The 15,518-nt window shown below is 36.2% G+C and overlaps 3 protein-coding genes across 3 annotated transcripts; 1 reads left to right on the forward strand and 2 right to left on the reverse strand.

The window, feature by feature from the left end:
* Positions 1-794: 794 nt before the first annotated feature.
* On the reverse strand, positions 795-6,544 carry xiap (X-linked inhibitor of apoptosis). The gene is made up of 8 exons (XM_087799828.1): positions 6,341-6,544; positions 5,286-5,552; positions 3,727-4,297; positions 3,556-3,655; positions 3,255-3,327; positions 2,229-2,268; positions 1,706-1,888; positions 795-1,367 (listed from the first exon to the last, which is right to left on the reverse strand). The coding sequence occupies exons 1-8, from the start codon at positions 6,500-6,502 to the stop codon at positions 1,174-1,176; spliced, it is 1,590 nt and encodes a 529-aa protein (XP_087655954.1). The 5' UTR covers positions 6,503-6,544; the 3' UTR covers positions 795-1,173.
* A 972-nt stretch (positions 6,545-7,516) lies between these two features.
* psmd10 (proteasome 26S subunit, non-ATPase 10) lies at positions 7,517-10,282 on the reverse strand. The gene is made up of 5 exons (XM_087799829.1): positions 10,092-10,282; positions 9,904-10,002; positions 9,632-9,778; positions 8,444-8,610; positions 7,517-8,356 (listed from the first exon to the last, which is right to left on the reverse strand). Exons 1-5 carry the CDS (start codon positions 10,203-10,205, stop codon positions 8,203-8,205), a joined length of 681 nt encoding a protein of 226 aa, XP_087655955.1. The 5' UTR covers positions 10,206-10,282; the 3' UTR covers positions 7,517-8,202.
* A 256-nt stretch (positions 10,283-10,538) lies between these two features.
* Positions 10,539-15,433, forward strand: nxt2 (nuclear transport factor 2-like export factor 2). The gene is made up of 4 exons (XM_087799830.1): positions 10,539-10,673; positions 10,817-10,903; positions 14,969-15,113; positions 15,176-15,433. The coding sequence occupies exons 1-4, from the start codon at positions 10,665-10,667 to the stop codon at positions 15,358-15,360; spliced, it is 426 nt and encodes a 141-aa protein (XP_087655956.1). The 5' UTR covers positions 10,539-10,664; the 3' UTR covers positions 15,361-15,433.
* The last annotated feature ends 85 nt before the right edge of the window (positions 15,434-15,518 follow it).

The raw sequence follows: 15,518 nt of genomic DNA on the forward strand, positions 1-15,518 counted from the left end.
ATAAAAAATGTGTTTGTAAATCACTATATTAATCAGTTGATTGTTTTTATATACTTGACTTCACTTTGACCTACTTTTATTCTTTACTTTTATTTTTCTTGTATCATACATTTTTGCACTTCTAAATATCTCTGTGTGCAAACAAGCTTCTTTTTGTGAGCCCTTTAGTTTTGTGTAGGTATGTGCTGACGGCATGAATAGCTGTTTGGTTTGGGGGGCGGGGGGTCATTGTTTCTGCAGTACATGTTTGTGTCTAGCATGTAGATGTTCATGTCAAGATGGGTGGTACGCTTGGTACGACTGTATTTAGACTGCAGTTCTTTTGTGGAAGTACTTTTGTAGTGAGATACTGTGTAAGCAGTGTGTTCTGGTATGTTGTGGTGCGTGCAAAACGTTGGGTGTGGTTGTTGTGTGTGTGTGTGTCCATTTGTTTGCTTGATTTTGACTATTATTTCACCAAAAAAAGAAATTACAGATTTAACAATACTTACATATTCCCTTTTAACAGCAAGGACTTTTTAAATCCACACAATTACTTTAGTTAATATTTTTTAGGAGTCTGCATCAGTGTTGTAGATACCATTGGACTCTATTGGAGACAAGACCTGCTGGTAAGAAAAGAAGCAAGGACGAGCAACCTGGAAAAAACAATTTGACCTTTTGTAAAAATAATTATTGAGTTGTGAGTCAGTCAGTTCCAACACAGTGTTTTGTCACAAATCAATGCTGCAGATTAGCTTCCAAAATTCCCAGACAGATTTAAAAGGGGAAAAAAGCGAAAGAAAAATCAGGAATACAGACTTAAATCAAATTTATTCATTCATCATTTCAACATGTTTTTTAAACCAGATATTATGAAATAAATCGACAGTCGAAAAGGTTAAAACATGTGTACATAAATGTTCTATAAACTGATTAAGTTCAGCTACACATCAAAGGCACATTTGGCAAAATATATCCATTATTACCATTATAAATTAAAAGATAAGCAGAATAAACCCAGCTTTAAAAAAAATATATATCCAGTGATGTACATCTCCTGTGCACACAGTGAATATCTAATCTCTATACAAAACAACACGGTCCTTTTAGAAGATTATTTACAATTATTATTAATATACACTTTAATTAGGATTGTGTGAAGCAGCGTTGATTTATTGGCGGGAGGTTCATTCAGGTGCTGTAGGTCTTGACCTTCTGTACGATGGCTTTGCAGCATATCGGACACTTGACCAGTGACTTTGAACACTGCTTACAGGTCGCCAGGTGACCACACGGGATGAACACAATGCAAATATCTCTGTCCAAACACACTTTGCACTGCTTTTCCCTTTGCAGCCTCTGAAGTTTCTCCACTGGGGTTTCATCTAAAAAATAAAAAAAATTAAGAAAACGGATCAATTTAAACTGTGACTTATAATGTTGTCTAGTGTTGATGAGGCCTCATGATACAGCATTAGCGGCTTGATGCTGTATCATGATGCATTGTCTTAATTTTGAAAGACCACTAGCTTGCACTCTCTTCTTTATAATCTTTGGCTCTGATCTACTAATACAAAAACTGGCATCATTTTCAAATTTATAGTGCAATCTAGAGGCCTTTGTTAATTAAGAGACAGTGTCAGATACAGCATTAAACAGCTACTGCTGTATCATGAAGCCTCATCAACCCATCACTAGTGTTGTCGATTTAAGAATCAACTACCTTGCTCTTCGCTGTTGGAAGCGAAACTCTCTTGTGAGTTGTTGTAGCAATCATCAACGAGACTTTCCAGACTGGAATAACCTGCCCCCGTCTTTTCCATCTTCTCCATTATCGTATTCTCTACAACTTGGGGATCCAAACCCATCTCTACGGCCTTCTGAGCCAACGCAGATTTCAGCAACTCTGGAAAGTAAAGTAAAAAGTTAGAATGCAAATTGGGCAGTGTCCTTTCACATTTGAAAGCTTTTTTAAAAAAATATATATATATATATATATATATATATATATATACCTGTATATAAAAAACTAAATGTATCATCCCATATGCCTTTCATGTCACTATATCATAAAGTTTAAAAAAAATAATCCTGTCACGTTCTTTTGCTTTCCCCCTATAAGAATTTTATAACACACTCAGAAATTTTGTCTCACAGATATATATATTTTTTCATTATTTGGAATCTTATCTGGTCTATCCCCTTAAAGCAGTTTCTTTTTCTTTAGAAAAAAATATCATATTTACCATCACCATGTCGAGATAATCCATTCCAGTGGCTGGTGCCCTAGCATACAAAAAAGAAAGATAAATGCATTGACAAATCATTTTATTTATTTACATTTGTTTTTAAGAAAACACTTTTTCTGAAAACTACAATCTTTGTTTCAGTGAAAACTTTATAAGCCTGTACTTTATTAACAAATTAATAAATGTGTTTGGAATTTTAATTTCACAAAGGAACCATCGCAAGGTAGCGATTTCTTTTGCATAAAGCTGGGTATCAAACTTTGGTTATTTATGGCACCAAACACGCTTCGAAACATGATTTTTCTCTTGGTGCCTAGTTTCGATGCCCACGATGTGTTTCGATGTGTGAAGAAAAGCAGATTTTTTTTGAGTATTGTTTTGATTGTTTAAGCGCTTTGTGACCCTGGTCTCGAAAAGCGCTATATAAATAAATATTACTTACTTACTTACTTAAGGTGAAGTGAACATCAGATTAATTTGTTACTTGTTAGCAAGTGTTCTTTTGCACGGGGAATTATTTTTTTATTTTGCCTCTAAGAAAAAAGCTTGGGAGAAGAAATTTAGCTGAAATATTAAACTCACAATATGTGTTATATATTTAATGCCATTTACTATGTTTAAATTGATAATCAAATTATTTTTATAGAGGAAAAAAAGGATAATAGTGAACGTATCCAACCTTGTAGATGGAGAGGAATTTGAAAAAATTATTAATGCTACAATAGAGTTTCCTTAAACCTCTGTATCTGAAACATTTCTGATATACATAAAATGCATCAGGCTTACCATCTCTTTCATTAGAAACAATTAATAATTATTGATAAAGAAAGTAAAAGTATTTTGAAAAAGAGAAAATACTTAATGCTCTATTTATATCAATAAAGGCACTAAGAGTACATTGAAACCATAACTACTGTATAGTGTGTTTACAGTCTATTTATATGGCTAACTGACCACTGAATAATGAAAACTTGTATTCTAATATACAATAAAGGGTGTACAATATAAAGGGGAAATACTTACAGCTCCACTTCTGCTCTGAAGCTGGACACTATTAATGAAGCCTTGTCCTTTTTCTGCCAACAAGAAGCTGCATCTGTATTAAAAAAAAAAAAAAGAAGTAGTTTTAATCTTTCACCGTTTTGTACCATAGTATTAACCTTTATGTTATCTCAGGGTCAAGGTGACCCAAAGGCCTGAAAACAAATGTGTTATAGGTATCCCTTGTGTCGTCTCTGGTAAACAAACACATTTTTTTCCATGACCTGTGGGTCCAATTGACCCTGATATAACACGAGTTAATGGGTTTGTACTAAAGGTTTACCCCGGATATTGTTTGGCATGCTCCTCCCAGGGGTCTTCCTCTGGTTGCCATCCCTTTAACCCTCCACCACAGCTGAAACATAACACCTTGTCGCTAACTCCTGTGATTAAAAAAAAAAAGGATTTCTCAGTGTCAAGAATGACATTTTTTTTCTAAATATAGACACTCTACCTAAGCTGTAGAATCCAGCCCTTGCTAGCATTCCAGGGTCGACCGGGTGTTCGACTCCCGCAAAGCTCTCAACCCTCTCTTCAAAGCTTCCCATCGAAACGTAAGGATCCGTATTACGGCTGCTTCCATTTTCTTCCACTTCGGTTCCCCCGCTGGACGGGATGTTGCCCACATCGTGGCCCAGGATGAAGAAACAGTTGGAGAAATGCTTCCGGTGTTCATCCCAGGCGGTGTCTCCCGCCTCCCAGCCACTGAGCATGCCGCCGCAGCAGAAGCACTGCACACGATCGCTGCACCCCATGTAGTAAAACCCGGCTTGAGCCAGCTCCCTGGGTCTGACCGGGGCACTCGTCGGCCAGGGGGTGAAAGTGCTCCGTCTCGTTTCCTCGTCTCTCATGTGTGGAGCCAAAGGATAGGTGGTTTCATCAACGACCTCTCCGGTCCTCAGACGATACTGCATGTCTTCAGCTTCTTCGTTGTAGCTGGATCCGTTGTTGAGCGGGTTATTCAGACTCCTCATGTCTGCATCTGAACTGTGGGTGCAGCTGAGGAACCTGCACATTGGAGAAACCTGTTGGAAAAAATTAAAGTACAACATATTAATAAACTAAATAAAAAGAGGTCACAGACATGTCAGCACATCAATCAAAGTGTCAAAAGTATGTATTAAAAACTATAAACTAGTTTTTAAATATCTTAAATATGTTTAAATAGTAGAGAAAAAGTCAAAAAGTGGCCATTGTATATTAGTAATACTGAACAATGTTTTACAATTAAATCTTTACAATGCATTATTTTATATTATCATTTCCTTAAAACATTTTTTTTTACAATAATATTTTTTCAAGGTTCTTTAAGTATTCAGACATAGATGATTACACCCTGAAGCAATGGTATGATGGTTAAAATCAAGCTCAAGATAACGCATAAGGAGGATTGAAATGACTGGACTGAAATACACATGCCGCTACAAAAAAAACAATAAGGAGCAAAAACCAAAGTGTGTAAAGTGAGAGCATTAAGGTTTTCTTAATTTAAAGTAGAGCAGTAAGAGCTAACGTTGTGCCACAAATATAAGTTCCAAAACACAATTCATATTATTTTGTTTGACTAAATAATCATTATAATCTGCTCAAAATGAATGTTACACTTTACAACTCAAAAGATTACACTGAATTAACATATATGTCAACAGAATTTTTTTCTTAAATGCACGTAGTGGAAAAATGAGACCATGTCTAGTGTCTACACATCGTTGAACATGAGGAACTTGTGTGTCATCAAAGAATGCGGAGAACAGGATGTGAAACTCTTCCACATTCTGGTTCAATCTCATGAGATCATCATTGGTGAGGTATTTGAACTTTAAACATATATACATGAGTCAGTCAATTTGGTGTTTTCCCACCAGTTTCATGTTTTTTTTATGTAAGGCACCTTGTGACACTCCACATCTAAAAAGGTACTATATAAATAAATGGATTATAATTATCAGTAGATTGGACATTGTAGTAAATTCAAATAAAATAAATGAGTTTCTTCAATCTGGTTCACTGTACCTCTTTGTGTCTCTCAACAGGTGTATCTTCCTGGCACCAGTTTTCCACAGTCTTTCTGCAGCTGAAACAGCGAACACGATCCGCGTTCCCTGTGAAGTAGAATCCGGCCCTGGCCAGCCTTTCAGCCGACACTTGTTTGGCCAAACCGGAACCTACGAAAGAGTCCAGGCGACTGTTCATGTTGGAGAAATCCGTGCAGTGATCCGACTCCAAGGCGGTGTCTTGATGTCTGCTGCTGGACATGATGTCGATCTGTGGCTGGGATTTCTACGAAGAAACAAATGTGGAAAATGTAGTGTTATCCTTATGATCCAGGCTTCTGTGCCTTTAAGAGGCAGACTTGCATGGAGGCGTTGGCTGTTACACGTGATAAGATGGTTAAAGAACACCAGACTCATAACATAGGACTCCACCTGTGGGTGTGTTTCGGGTGTATCACTGGGAAAACAATGTATTGCAAAAATATACAGAACAGGCGGGACCTATAATATAAAGCAGAATTATTAATAATTGTTTAGGGAATATAATAGAGAGTTAATCTCGCTGTGTGAAAGGCTGAATAGACAACTATTTATTGATCCATTGTTGAACTTTGAACTCCTTTATCATTTGTAAAATAAAACAACTTACATTTGCAGCGCTTACTGTTAGAGGCCGACATAAACTGTCAGAGAATATGTTGAGGTGGATATCTACCGACATGTCAGACAAATGTGCAAATAAACACGTGTATTATTTAAATAAATATTCTGGACTTTTCTGGTTGAGGTTTAACAAAAGCAAAACAGTCACAACGCTTCTGGTAAGTTGTCGCATTGGAAACTACCCAAGGTAGACCAACTCATAGCGAAACTATGTCGTGAATTTTACATTCGGTATCAACTTATATAGCGAATAAATGTTGTACATTAAAGTTTAATGTTTTTATCTGACGGCTCTGAGAGACAAAATCTGAAAACGGGTCATTTTCAGTTTCAGCTACTTTAGCTAGCTGTTAGCTTAGCTTTACTACAGTAAGGTCAAGAGTGTCTGAACGAGTGCGATCGCTCTCTTACCTTGATGTGTCCAGGTCTTGATGTTCTGGAGACTGGATGGTTTCTCCAGACCAGAACCAGCCGATCCGAGGCAACAGTTTCTGAGCGTGACCTCTCTGAGGGGGAAGAGAACGCGAGAGAGGAAGTCCAGTGCGCGCTATGTTCTGCGCATGACAGTTTCATGACGTCACGTACTCAATGTTAAATTAGGTTTATTCAGTAAAACCTAATACAAGTTTTTTATTATTATACTCAAATAAAGTGGAAGAAAATTGTTATCTTTACATAAATCTTTAAAATATTTTCTAAATGTTATTCAATAGAATATTGTAAATTCGAAGAGTTTAAACTTTGTACTTAATATGTTTTTAAAGAAAATATTTAATTAAATCAAGTATGGGCAATTCGCTGGGACTTGTTTCCCTTTTCTTCCAGTCTTACTTACTAAAGTGTCGTGAGATAACTTTGTTATGATTGACAAGTATAAAATTATATTCTATTCCATTTTTGCCACATCATATACTGCTTTTGTCAGGGGCCTCCAAGCCAAATAACAGGAGTGAATGTTCCAATAAAATATTTATAGTATGGTAGAAAATACATTTTGTTTCTCAATATGATCTTAATATTTAATTCAGTTATTTTGAGGGGCAAGAAATATTCGCAAAAAGGATTAATTAAAGAAATAAGTCTTAAACAAGAATTTAAGAAAGTTGAATATAGAGTTAATACAAAATAAAATTGTTAGCCGATGTAACATTTTCAACAGGTTCTTCTCTGACTTCATTAGGGCCACATGTCTAAAGTGTAAGACTTACATTTACAGTTACATTGTATTGTGTAATTCACAACACCTCCATTAACATCTTTGAGCCTTTTAAATACATTTCAACACTTTTTAAATTAAATTTAATTAACCTTTTTGTCAATCCAAATATTAGTTGTTTTAGCTTTTGCCAAAGTGGGCTCAACATTAAATGCTATTTTTCAGCCAAGAGTGAAAAACAAGTTGCTGTTAGGGAAATACATTATTGACAAAATCCACGTTGTAAAATATGTATAAAATCATAATCTTACCTCTCAATCTTACATACATTCCCTGAGCTTTACTCTTCTTCTGTGTGGGTTAGAAGGGGAATCTCCTTTATTGTTTTTTTTTAAAGGCAGACACACTAAAGACAAATAAGAAACAGAACACTCCTGGAACCAATCATATTGAAGAATAAAAGAAACAATGGAAGAAATCAACGAATCAGAAGCAAAGATCATTTAAAAAAAAAAAGAAGAAGGGTTTCAAAGAAATACATTTTTAAATGTATTGTTAATTCAATGGAAGAAAATGTAAATGCATTACAGCCAACACACTTAGATGGATCAAATGTATGTATACAATTATGTATGGAAACAACTTAAAGTTGTTTAAAAAAATTGAGCACCCATTCAATTAGAACCAGTAACCACAATGCACTGCAACAGTCAAAGCTCCACAATTGTAATATTCTTCGAAGCAAAAAATAAATGTTTATACAAATTGTTATTATTATTTGTATTTTGTTACATTATCCCAGCAAGAACTAATTTAGTTTGACATTTCTGATCAAAAAACTATTAAATGCCAAACAATTCAAGGAATTAAAAAAAACCCAACCATAATCATTATATTGAACTCATGTATTATCAAATATGAAAACATCAAAATAGGCAACAAGGAACTGTGAGTCCAATCGAAGGTCCAAGTGCTGCTGCAATCGAAAGCGAAGTCACTTCAACAGGTAATAATTCCCTCCATCACGCTCAGCTGCACCAAGCCACCCAGTAAACATCAGCAGGTTTGAAGAGGGACTCGTCAAAATCTCCATTAAACAAGAAAGTCATTGAAAGCATCAACCTTCCACCATTCGTTGAAGTGTAACACCGAGACCCCCTTTAGCAATCTGGACGGGGGTTTTCTTCTCTTTGTTGTCTATGTAGATGCTGGCTCCATGTTCCACCAGCAACTTGGCCGCTTCCACACGCTCCTCATCACACGCCAGGTGGCTATGAAGAAGAACATATATATATTTATTTAGAGAGACAAAGAGAGAGAGACAGATAAATGGCAGCTTCACAATCAAAATTACATACAGTGGTGTGTTGCCCTGCGTGTCCTGGATGTTGGTGGAGGCGCTGTGCTTCAAGAGCAGCTGGATGAGCCGGTAGTTGCCTTTGGCAGCTGCCCTGTGAAGTGGAGTGGAAGCTAGCTTGTCCATGGCATTTGGGTCGGCACCATTTTCCAGCAACATCATCGCGATCTAGAGGGTGAAGCATAGAACATAGATCACCTGCTATTCTGGGAGACGTATTCTGACATACATTTAACACATTCTGCACTCTACTGGGAGAAAGCATCATGGGGTCCATGAACCTTAAATAATTTTAAAATGATTTATTAATTGGTAGTGCTCCACTGAGATCTAATATACATTTAAAAGCATCATACTATATCACATTATAACTTTATATACCCTCAGGCAGGAGACTGCCCATCTGCCTCCTGGATCATTAATATTATTTAATTTAATGAATTGCTTGTTATTCGTTTATAACTTATTTACTATGCTAATGCAATTTCTGTTGCTTATCCGATTGTATTTCATCAACCAATTTTATTTTTTTAAAATATTTATTCCATTCATTTTATTCAATACCATCATAACCATAACAATTCGGTTTACAAGTCCAGTAACAAAGGTTTTCTGATTAGAATGTTATGCAATCGAGAACTGAAATCAATCCCCAATAATAGGTCAATTCTGCATAGATGCATTAACTGTACATACTTTTAATAATATCAAGAGATTATTGGAACATATTCTCATTGTTGATTACTTATTTATCTTTTTTTTGGTTATTTATTTTTATTTATTTTCTTGAATGTCTTAAATAATGTCCTATCAACAGTCTTCATGTTTTGCATCGAGAGGACCACAATTTAATTTAAGCTGTATGTCTTGATACATGCTTAATTGACAATAAAATAACTTGAACTTGATAACTGCTTTATGTGCTGTATGCCATGAAATTAAATTGTGTGGGGAAACACGACTAGTTGATTAATTTATATTTCCCTCGGTATAAAACTTGATTTATGATCATTAATGAAGAATGAATTAGATTCAATAGATGTCTCTCTGTTAGTGCAGCTTCCATCTATTTGAATGTTGATAGCAAATTAAAGTTATTTTAAGTGAGTTGTTCATTTTTTTTATAAACAAAATAAAACATAGGATAAAACTGAAATGTGATTTGAAATAAACCGTAGAGAAACAGTACCTCATATTTGTTCTTGGACGCAGCATAGTGGAGCGGGGTGCATCCATTCTGGTTTATGGAGTTCAGCTGAGCCCCTCTTGATATCAGAGCCCGGACTATCTCATCTCTGCCTGCTGATGCTGCGATGTGCAGGGGGCTCCACAGAGCCTGGAATTTGGGGGAGATGTCACATGTTTAGATGCATTGTTTCTGCCCACATTCTGCTTTGTTGGCTTCACCATGTTATTGAATTCACAAAACATCATTTTTTTTAATCATTAGATCAAACCTACATCGTCCTGCAGGTTCACATCGACTCCTAGAGTTAAAATAAAGTCAACAATAGTGGTGTGTCCAGCAGAACAAGCCCAGTGAAGAGCAGTTCTATTGTCCTAAAAAAAAACACAAGAGAGTTGATGTTAAAAATCTCACGTCAATCCTTGTTGATCTTTCATGTTTGTTTTTCTTCAAGTTTACGAACCTGGTCGGTTTTGAACGCGAGCGCGTTATCTGACAGAAGACTCCTTCTTAACTCGTCGAGTTGCCCGGAGTACGCCAGGTTACAAACGTCTACATTCGATACAGAACATTCCATATTGGGTTCATAAAATAAGATACATATAAAACTCAGAACGTGTGAGGAAAATATTCCGTTTTGTATTTGAACCAGAGGCGGAATGACTCAGGAAATTTAACTATATTTCCGTTTATACCGGTTTCAGTTCTTTCACAATAAACCACCGCGTAGCTTACACTTGAATTGATAGAACAATATTAAATATGTATACTGTATACATTTATCAGATGTTATAATACTAAACTTATAATGTATTTGCAAAACGCTTTGACGTTTTAAAACGATACCCACCATTATATTTAAAAATAAAACAATTATTCTGAAAGTGTACGTCGGGGACCAGGAAGTGATACAAATCCAAAGCTAACTACATAAAAGCTATCAAAGCTTCAGCATTCAGAGTACATATTATATTTATTTTTAAATAAAAGGCTTCATAAAGCGCTCATTGCAAATATTAACAACATTCTTGTAGCAATGGCGACGGTAAGTTGATCCGTTTATCAGTTAACCACGCGTAGCAGTTAGCTTAAAGCTACGTTAGCTTCATGTGGCTGCTCTGTGTTTGTGTACATTTATTAATGTGTTATAAACGTGTATTTTATTTCCATATTTTACTGTCTCACTAGGATTTCAGATCCCAGGTCGACCAGTCAAGTAGATACTCAGAAGAGTTTACCAACATTTATTATGACTGCATGGACAAGAAGAGGAGGGTGAGTAAAGCACGCCAGGCATACTAGAATACACAATATATAAGTAAAAGGATTAATAAAGGTTGTGAATATTTGGTCGTAATTTTATGTGCATATGCATTCGCTACGGTTCAAATTGTGTTAATGTAATTTAGATTTAATTCATTAAATATTATTAAATATAATATAATTCTTGAAGTCCAAAATAGTGTGATTGTAAAAGGAGTTTTAAATAGGTTGATTATTCATTAAATGTTGCCTTTAACATATTATAATCCCAAATTTGAAAGTATTGTTCAACTGTCTGTCCACAAGAGAGCAGTCAAAACCTATCTTGGCAAAAATCAGGTGTTTTTTGTACATTTACGAACGAAATTATTTGGGATTCTTTTTAGAATTGTGCGTTAATCTGAACCTAATCTCTTAATCCTTCATTCATTCATTCATTACATTTCTTTACAAGTTAACCATCTAATCATGTTCTGATTTTTTTTTTTAAATACTACAGTGAACGTTAAACGTGATAATGTATCTGACTTTATTTTCTGAGACATGACTTGGATTATCAGAAGCCGTCATGTTTATTGTTTATGTGCTTTTCCCTGATTTTCTTGGACTCCTGTGTTTTCACTGTATTGTTTTTGTTTGTTAAAGCGCTTTGTGACCCTGGTCTAGAAAGGCGCTTTAGAAATAACTCTTACTTACTTATTACTCACTTACAAAAGTGGAAGTGGTGAAGTGAGGCAGACATCTGTGGCACCATCTTGGTCGCGCAAATGAGGAAAATATCACATGAGTAGAGGTGGTGAAGATAAAACGTTATCATCGGGGGGAAAAAAACAACAACCTCAGACTATTGAAGCACATTTACAGACGGTCACAACAAGATGAAAACGCATCAAAGCGGTGGGCATGGGTCTTCCAGCAGAGCAGGGGATGCAGCTTTGGTATCTGCCCATCCATCAGTACCCACTGATACTTTATTGATTCTCCTGGAAGAGAAATTATTTTGTCTAGCAGCAATAACACTTCCACCCACACAAACATTCAAAAATATATATCAAATATAGCCAACGAAGCAAAATCGTGACGCACCATAGAAGTCGTAAAGTAGATTAAGAAATCATCTACTTCACGGTCATTTGTTGAGAACACGGATGTTTTCCAGGGAAATCAGTGTTTCATATTGGTGTGTAATTTAGCTTGCAAGTCAGCTCTTTTGCTTCCTTTTCCCTTTGATATTGTCTTTTAAGTTTCTTGCTAAACTGCTCTCAGGACGAGTCATTGTGTCCAAACTAACTTTTAACTTTGATCAAAATAGATTTCAGAGAATTGCCAAGGTTTAAATAATTTTAGTCTGAGATACAGAGATCAATGGTGGTCATATTACACAAACAATTTCCAGACACTTTCGAAACCTTTTTCTTTGGAAAGCATAATTTTCTTGACCGGAATAACGTCGAAAAACACCTAGAATTTATGACCCTGTGGGCAAAGAAAACTATCACAAGACATTAGTTGCACAATTAAACACTTCAGAAAAAAGAATGGATCTAATCGATCCTTAAAACTCTTAACTGGCTGTCACTTTCTTCTAGGATCAATTTTAAAATTCTTGTTATCTTGATCTTTTAATTATATATTTTATTGGGTATTGTTTTGATTGTTTAAGCGCTTTGTGACCCTGGTCTGGAAAAGCGCTCTACTAATATAAATGACTTACTTACTTACTTAATCAATTAAGTGGTTTATGATGATGGGTTGATGAGGCCTTGTGATACAGTTGTGTAGTGAAGTATGTATCATGATACAGTTTCTTAGTTTTGATTTTGTTTTGCTACAATTTACTAATTTGATTAAACTTGGCATGATTCTACAACTTAGAGTGCTATCTAGTGGCCATTCAAATTCAATACACAGTCATAATATAGATAATTTAAAAATCTAAAACGCTGTATCATGATACCGTGTCTTTACTTTGAAAGGTCACTAGATGGCACTCTCTGCTTTACAGTGGTATGAAAAAGTTTGGGCACCCCTTCAGATTTTCATGATTTCCCTTTATAAATCATTGGTTGTTTGGATAAAAAATCCAGGTAAATATATCTATAGGAGACAAACATTGATACTTGAGAAGTGAAATAAAGTTTATATGATTTACAGAAAGTGTGCAAGAATTAGTTAAACAAAATTAGGAATGTGCATAAATTTAGGCACCCTTATATCTTATTGATTTTAATACCTTTAGCACTAATTATTGGAATTCAAAATTGGTTTGGTAACCTCAGTGACCCTTGACCTTCATACACAGGTGAGTCCAATCATGAGAAAGGGTATTTAAGGAGGCCAATTGTAAGTGTTTCTTCTCTTTGCATCTTCTCTGAAGAGTGGCAACATGGGAGCCTCAAAACAACTCTCAAATGACCTGAAAACAATGATTGTTCAACATCATGGTTTAGGGGAAGGATATAGAAAGCCTTCTTAGAGATTCTCGGTTTCATCTGTGAGGAACATTGTGAGGAAATGGAAGACCACAGGCACAGTTCTAGTTAAGGCCCGGAGTGGCAGACCAAGAAAATCTCAGAAAAACAGAGGTGCAGGATGTTGACAACAGTCACAGTCAACCCATAGACCAGCTCCAAAGACCTGCAACACAACTTGCTGCAGATGGTGTCACTGTGCATCGTTCAACTATTCAGCGCACTTTACACAAGGAGATGCTTTATGGAAGAGTAATGTGGAAAAACAAACGGGGTAGCTTGAGGTATGCTAAAGCACATTTGGACAAGCCAGCTTCATTTTGGAATATGGTGCTGTGGACTGATGAAACTAAAATAGAGTTATTTGGGCATAACCAAAAAAATGGCGGAAAAAGAACACATTCCAAGAAAAGAACTTGCTGCCTACAATAAAATTTGGTGGCGGTTCCATCATGCTGTGGGGCTGAGTGGCCAGTGCAGGGACGGGGAATCTTGTTAAAGATGAGGGGCGCATGGATTCTCTCAATATCAGCAGATTCTGGAGAACAATGTCCAGGAATCAATAACAAAGTTGTAGTTGCGCCGGGGTTGGATCTTTCAACAAGACAATTATCCTAAACACTGCTCAAAATCTACTAAGACTATGGTGTGATTTAAAGTGGGCAGCCCATGCTCTGAAACCATCAAACCTGACTGAACTGGGGAGGATCTGTAAAGAAGAATGGTCCAAAATACCTTCCACGACAATCCATACCCTAATTGGAAGCTTTAGGAAGCGTTTAGAGCCTGTTATTTCTGAAGAAGGAGGATACACAAAATATTGAGTAATTTTTCTTTTGTGATGCCTAAACTTATGCACATGCCTAATTTTGTTTAAATAATTCTTGCACACTTATACACTTTATTTCACTTCTCAAATATCACTGAGTTTGTCTCCTATAAGATATATTTAACTGGATTTTTTTTTATCCAAACAACCAATGATTTTTAAAGGAAAATCATGAAAATGTACAGGGGTGCCCAAACTTTTTCATACCACTGTATAATGTGTGGCTCCGATCTACTAATATAATGAAACCTGACATGTAGTGGCCTTTCAGAATCAAGACACTGTATCATGATGCAGTGTATATACTACACAGCTGTATCATGATACAGTGTATTTACTACACAGCTGTATCATGAGGCTTCATCAAGTCATCACTAATGGTATATTTTCAATGGAAAAAAACAACAATCGCTGTTTACCTACAAACTGACAAATATAATATTTGGAGGAAGTGGATGAGTAAAAACTACAAGACAACTATTGGAATAATCTGACTATCTCCTATAGGGGGAGGTTGATGTGATTGCTTTATTGTCAATGAAGAATTTGTGATCTGTATTTTCAAATAAAGGCTTTTAGCAGTGACTTTCTCAGTGATCACACAGTGCCATTTCCTGCTGGATTTGAATGTAATATTAAACATTTCTTTAGTCACACAGAGCATTAGTAGGTGACCAGATGTGTTTTATTTAGCCAATTGAGACACACCGGTCTGCCACCGATGTTGAAATGAACAACCTTCTACACAGATTCATTCTGTCTCATCAATGATTGCAGAATCTGACCCGTCTGTACTTGGACAAGGCAACATTGGTTTGGAACGGGAACACCTTGTCTGGACAAGATGCTCTGAGCGAGTTCTTTGAATCGCTGCCATCCAGCGAGTTCCAGGTCCAAACCCTGGACTGTCACCCCGTTCACGGTAGGCGTTTAGTAACCACCTCTCCAGAGCACACAAGTTATTCTTGTTCTCTTCCGCCACAGAGCAAGCCACCCAGGGCACCACCACTCTGCTCGTGGTCACTGGAGGGACCGTAAAGTTTGAAGGAAACAAACAACGTTTCTTCAATCAGAACTTCCTGTTGACCGCACAAGCCACGCCAAACAACGACCAGCCTGTTTGGAAGATTGCAAGTGACTGTTTCCGATTCCAAGATTGGAACAGCTGAGAAGCTTATCATCAACCCCTCAGACCAACTTTTTTTTTTTTTATAATAAAAGCAGATGAAAGTATGAAAAGAATTTTATTCTCTTGTGATGGAAAAACACAGACAAGAACCAAGATGACAGAGCCACAGGTATACATTTCTTGAAAATATTTATAAAG

This window comes from Callionymus lyra, chromosome 9, assembly GCF_982586985.1.
Source record: "Callionymus lyra chromosome 9, fCalLyr1.hap1.1, whole genome shotgun sequence".
Classification (NCBI taxonomy): domain Eukaryota; kingdom Metazoa; phylum Chordata; class Actinopteri; order Syngnathiformes; family Callionymidae; genus Callionymus; species Callionymus lyra.

What these genes read in the sequence shown, in the direction of transcription:
- xiap (XM_087799828.1), bottom strand. Translation starts at nt 6,502, where the DNA reads ATGAAACTGTCATGCGCAGAACATAGCGCGCACTGGACTTCCTCTCTC. An exon ending in TTCAGAGCAGAAGTGGAGCT is followed by an intron (nt 2,269 to 3,254) that starts GTAAGTATTTCC and finishes TTTGTATGCTAG; the next exon opens with GGCACCAGCCACTGGAATGG. An exon ending in TTCCAACAGCGAAGAGCAAG is followed by an intron (nt 1,368 to 1,705) that starts GTAGTTGATTCT and finishes TTTATTTTTTAG; the next exon opens with ATGAAACCCCAGTGGAGAAA.
- psmd10 (XM_087799829.1), bottom strand. Translation starts at nt 10,205, where the DNA reads ATGGAATGTTCTGTATCGAATGTAGACGTTTGTAACCTGGCGTACTCC. An exon ending in ATGTGAACCTGCAGGACGAT is followed by an intron (nt 9,779 to 9,903) that starts GTAGGTTTGATC and finishes CCCAAATTCCAG; the next exon opens with GCTCTGTGGAGCCCCCTGCA. An exon ending in ACGCAGGGCAACACACCACT is followed by an intron (nt 8,357 to 8,443) that starts GTATGTAATTTT and finishes TCTTCTTCATAG; the next exon opens with CCACCTGGCGTGTGATGAGG.
- nxt2 (XM_087799830.1), top strand. An exon ending in GCATGGACAAGAAGAGGAGG is followed by an intron (nt 10,904 to 14,968) that starts GTGAGTAAAGCA and finishes CAATGATTGCAG; the next exon opens with AATCTGACCCGTCTGTACTT. An exon ending in GGACTGTCACCCCGTTCACG is followed by an intron (nt 15,114 to 15,175) that starts GTAGGCGTTTAG and finishes CTTCCGCCACAG; the next exon opens with AGCAAGCCACCCAGGGCACC.